A 5,545-nucleotide genomic window follows, 5' to 3' on the forward strand; every position below is an offset into this window, starting at 1 on the left:
CACTTCCTAACCAGCGATCAGACATGTTCTATCCCAGGCATATATTTTCTAATCCTCGATCTGTTGTTTGGTTGTTTAATAGTCCGCAACATCGAAAAAACTGCTGCTCTTATAAAATTGGCGCGAAAACAGGATGCGCTCTTCAATTAATTTATTCCCCGCGTAAATCGTATTTCGCATAATTATGCCATTCCGCACGCCATTCCACATACCATTCCGCAAACTCTTTTCGCCTTTTACCCTCACCGGTTTAGATTTAGTGTTAGGGTTATCTATAGTGCGGCGGTGTTCATTAAAGCGGTCTTTTAAGTGTCGTTTAGTCTCTCCTATGTATTGTAAATTACAGCGGTTACATTTGATCATGTAGATTAGATTTTTAGTTTCACAGGTCAGGTTAGATTTGATAGGGCGCGTTTCACCAGTGGAAAAGAAGGTGTAGTTAGTGAGACCATCGGAAATGTATGGGCAAGTGGCGCAATTTTTACCGCAACGATAGGAGCCGGAAGGGAGTTGTGAGTGGGGATTAGTCGAGTTAGAAGAAAGTTTAGCCATGGGTACTAAAATGGCCCCCTCTTTTGCCAACCTTTTTCTTGGCCATTTCGAAGCGAATGCTTTGAAAAATGCCCCATTTCACCCTCACATGTGGTTTCGTTATATTGATGATATTTTTATGATCTGGACTGAAGGTCTGGATAACTTAAAAATCTTCATCGATTATCTTAACAACATTCACCCTACCATTAAATTCACTAGCTCACACTCTTCTACTAACGTATCTTTCCTTGACGTTAATGTTTCTTTAACGAACGACGGTAACATCAGCACTGACCTGTACACTAAACCTACAGACAAACACGAACATCTACTGTATTCATCTTGCCATCCCCTGCATACAAAAAAATGCTATTCCTTTCAGTCTAGCACTCCGCTTACGACGTATTTGTTCTACTGACGAAATGTTTAATATACGCACTGCACAACTTACTACATACCTACTCAAACGAGGCTACAAACGAAACTTTGTCACTAAACAAATACAACGCGCCGCCAACATCCCACGCAGACTCGCTTTACAAACTAAAGACATGAAGAAACCTACGCGTGTACCTTTTATTACGACTTTTAACCCATCGCTTCCTCACATCTCCAACATCATAAAAAAACATTATCATTTACTGCACTCGTCTGACCGCTGCAAAAAGGTTTTTCCAAATTTGCCTGTTGTGGCTTTCAGACGATCTCCTAACCTACGTGACTTACTGGTTTCGGCTAAACTTTCTTCTAACTCGACTAATCCCCACCCACAACTCCCTTCCGGCTCCTATCGTTGCGGTAAAAATTGCGCCACTTGCCCATACATTTCCGATGGTCTCACTAACTACACCTTCTTTTCCACTGGTGAAACGCGCCCTATCAAATCTAACCTGATCTGTGAAACTAAAAATCTAATCTTCATGATCCAATGTAACCGCTGTAATTTACAATACATAGGAGAGACTAAACGACGCTTAAAAGACCGCTTTAATGAACACCGCCGCACCATAGATAACCCTGCTAACTATGATGTCCATAATTATGTACTTTATCAGACTGGATGTTTTTCGTTTGGAACAAAACTGGTTTGATTTTGAAAACAAGGTCTTCGCAACATGTGGTGTCAGACACCGAAAACCCGGTTCAGGAGCGGTGAATTCAAGATCATAGCCTCACATCAAAAATAATTATCGGATCGAAGTAAAACATGTATTTCTTGCAATAGTTTACCGTGGGCTATGTTGTGAATTTTTTTGAGAATTTTGAATTTTTTGCTATTGGACACCTCTGGTTGATATTTAAAGACACCCGCGGGCGCCAATATTGCTGTGTCGTTTACACAGTTTATGCCCTGGGATGGACACGCTGAACAGGGCCCAAAACGATCCATACGGTAAAAGGCGTGCAGGCATCTACACGCACGATAGCCAGCAGTTTCATTAGATATAGTACCTGTGGAGAAGATCATTGTTTATTAACTGAGATTTAGACAATTTTGGAGCATAATCATTGCGGCATGTCCTTGAAATGATTATAATGCTAAAAAGTATGGTCAGTGTGCGCTGCTTGGAACTATACAATGACGAAGACAAGAGCGCGTTTCGATTGGTCCCTGCTCATTATGTGATAAAAGAAAAACACATTATGATCAATGCCTGGTGTTACTTGTGAGTTTTCACATGAACAGATCCAAAGTCCAAAATTGGTAAAGTTTTGCAAACTGTTTTTCTGTGTCGGGAAAAAACACAACAGAATTTTCGACTAAACTTGATAATTTTACTGAAAATTTGATATGAATCATGAACTACAATTGACTTAAACTCTGTTAAAGAAAACGAGAATTTTATAGTGAGGCGAAAAGGAAGAGAATGTTTTTCAAAGTTTGTTTCCAGGAGAAATCCAAGAAACACTGAGAAACGGCTTCATTCAATTATTGTCTTGGATCCGACATTTTGAGACGGAGTAAAGGTTACTTCCTAAAAGTCCTTCCCGAATGTCTTTTGAACTATTTCCTTATGGTAGGGGTGCAGTTGCGTACCGTAATCTACAAATTATGTTATTGAGAGTTTCTGATTGACACGCTGACGGCATGAAATTTAACATATTTTTTACATCTGTGACACCAGGACGTTTTCGCATTCACTTATTTTCAGTTATGAAAATGCACGGCTTAGTTGACGCAATTCTTTCTCAAGAAGTGTCTGTGTTGTTGCATAAACAAATATATCTACGTGGTTAAATAGAAGAAAGACCATCGCGGTTATTTAGGCAACTTAAGCATTTGTGAAAAGACTGAGCCTGAACGGGATTCGATCCCATACATTGCATTGCTAGTGCAGTGCTCTACCAAATGAGCTATCAGGGATCTGTCTACATTGTCACAATAAGTTAAGGCCAGTTCCCAGTTGGCTTTATAGCTCAACTGGTAGAGCAGTACACCGGCATCGCAGAGGTCATGAGTTTCAATCGCGTTCAGGTATCCTCACAATAAGTTAAGGCCAGTTCCCAGTTGGCTTTATAGCTCAACTGGTAGAGCAGTACACCGGCATCGCAGAGGTCATGAGTTTCAATCGCGTTCAGGTATCCTTTTTGGCAATGGGTTAAGTTGCGTAAAACGAACTCACAGTTCCCAGTTGGCTCGATAGCGCAGTTGGTAGAGCGCTGCATTCACATCGCAGAGGTCATCGGCTCGAATCCCGTTGAAGCCTGAATTTTTTCAGGCTTTCTTTTCGCAATTAGCTAAGCTACGTAAATAGCTACGAGGGTCTTTCTTCTATTTAATCTTTCACCCGCTGTTCAAATATTTGTTTCACATATTCATTTTTATTCAGTGTGGTGCGTGTGCTCAGTAAAGTATCGCAGAAATGTGTAAGAACCCTGCTGTTTTTACCTTACCCCATTCTGATGTCATCTGTGATCCATAAACGTAACATACGGAAGACAAAATGGAATCTATTTGCTAAATTCGCAAAGAAATGCTGAACCGGCACAAAATTAAAATAAATTATAATTCTACCCTATGGATATCGTCATTAGTGTGTTGGAAGTGGTTGCATTGTTCACGGTTGATACTGACCAAACTTCTTACCGTATGGACAAGCCCAGCAGTCAATTGCACGTTTACCAGGATGACGTTCCACGGAGACAAACGTACCAGCACTGCATCTTTTGCATTCGACCTGCCCCATTTGGTCCTGGTAAAAACCCCCTGCAGATACAAAAGTAGTAAAGAGTTTTACATATGGATTCACAGTATCGTAAATGGAAAATGGATTGTCTTTGCCAAGAATATAAGGTAACCGTAATTAATAACTGATATCATGTACTGAAAAGGAAAAAAAACTGGAATCAAACAGTCAATAACTTTCCACAAGAAGACACGTGGATAAGCATTTGAAGAGTTTATATATGACATAAGTTCTTGCACATTGCTTGGGTAAGTTATGTCTAAGGCGTCATGTAAGGTTATAAGTTACAAAGAGAAACGCTTTCAGTAAGAAGCTTGATTATGTATTAAACTGCATTCAGTTTGGGAGTACAAAATATGTGACTATAAAGACCCTTATTTACATGAAGGATGTTTACGAGCCCAGGAAAAAATTGAATGGAGAATAAGCAACTGATCATCGCAAACTACAAATAAACATTTTTGCAGAAAGTCACTTCACATCAGATAAGGTTGGAAATGTTCTCAACCCTAACGGTCATAATGTGAGCATTATTATTATTATTATTATTATTATTATTATTATTATTATTATTATCAGAAAAAAAAGAAACGGCTTGAAAGTTGTCTTTTTTATCGAAATAAATTGTAAACAGTTTTTTTAATAGTTCTTATTTCTACTTTTAACTTGTGAATAGTAATTTGCTTGAAATATGTCAATAAAGAGTTCTCATTTTATTTACTATTATTATTATTTTATTTCGAATATACATATTTCATATATTTCGCTTGCATCACCTCATTTCCATGGGCTTATAGCGAACATACAAAATGACCAGTTCTAAGTTACATTAACTGCTCAGTTGCTAGAGCACTGCACTGGTATCGCAGAAGTCATGGGTTCAAATGCCGTTCGAGCCTGAATTATTATCTGTCCTTATTGTCACAACTATTTATGTTGCATACCGATTACTGTGATCGTCTGTCACTCTCTTTTAATTACCTGCAGGGCACACCAGACAAGAACCATGCTCGTTATAGAACCCAGCTGTGCAAAGGCTACAGTTATAGAATTTTGGAGAAAAAAACCTATCTTTATCTGCTCCACGATGGCATTCAAACCCCGAGCGTATAAATCCGTCTACATGGTTAAACTCCTCATAAGTAAGCTGGATATGAAAACTTGTTGAAGGAGCACACTCACTAAATGGATAAAACATAGTCATCTGATTAGAACTTCCCAAACTTTACAGGGCCCCACTGAATATCACTTTCGTGATGTGGGCTCCCTGTATAAAGATTGTTATTATTATTATTTTTATTAATAATAATATTATTATTATTATTATTATTATTATTAAACAACATGAAAGTATAAAAGTCAAAGGAAAATCAAGCTTTGATAAAGGAGGAAGGCCTAATTGAGGGGGGGGGGGGGGTGGAGAAGCGATAGGAAAAAGGTGTCGGGGATTGCATTGGGCAGGTATGTAGTAATCTGGTAAATTGGGGTAACAGCAACACATAAAATAAACTGTTTTGAAAAGACGCTAATTATGCAACGCGTAATTCAAATTCTTTGCAAAAAGTTATAATTATTTTAAGCAGTCTTAGGTTCGGATGTAAATGGATTAAATAATCCCAGAATCCTTTGCACCTGAAAATCCTAAATAAATGCTAGATAACTTTGCCAGTTTGAAGCTAAGGAGAATGCCACATAATATGGAAATAACACTTGCTATAACTCATATCAAATTTAGTATGATGACGTCATCAGTCACGTGACCACACCCTTAAATCTTACTTAACGCTTGCTTTAATGTTTTTTTTTTCCTACGGTTAGTTGAA

The 5,545-nt window shown here is 38.3% G+C and overlaps 1 protein-coding gene across 1 annotated transcript in view; it reads right to left on the bottom strand.

The window, feature by feature from the left end:
- Window positions 1-729: 729 nt before the first annotated feature.
- The window catches only part of LOC146484170 (uncharacterized), a 23,519-nt gene continuing 18,703 nt past the window's right edge, over window positions 730-5,545 (bottom strand). The window contains exons 18-21 of the mRNA XM_085105499.1: window positions 4,704-4,903; window positions 3,623-3,742; window positions 1,843-1,986; window positions 730-842 (exon numbers count right to left, since the gene is read on the bottom strand). Of these exons, the coding sequence (XP_084961625.1) occupies window positions 730-842; window positions 1,843-1,986; window positions 3,623-3,742; window positions 4,704-4,903 (577 nt within the window). The remainder of the gene's footprint in view (window positions 843-1,842; window positions 1,987-3,622; window positions 3,743-4,703; window positions 4,904-5,545) is intronic.

The sequence above is a fragment of the Pavona decussata genome, unplaced genomic scaffold (genome assembly GCF_977016875.1).
Source record: "Pavona decussata unplaced genomic scaffold, jaPavDecu1.1 SCAFFOLD_37, whole genome shotgun sequence".
Lineage (NCBI taxonomy): Eukaryota > Metazoa > Cnidaria > Anthozoa > Scleractinia > Agariciidae > Pavona > Pavona decussata.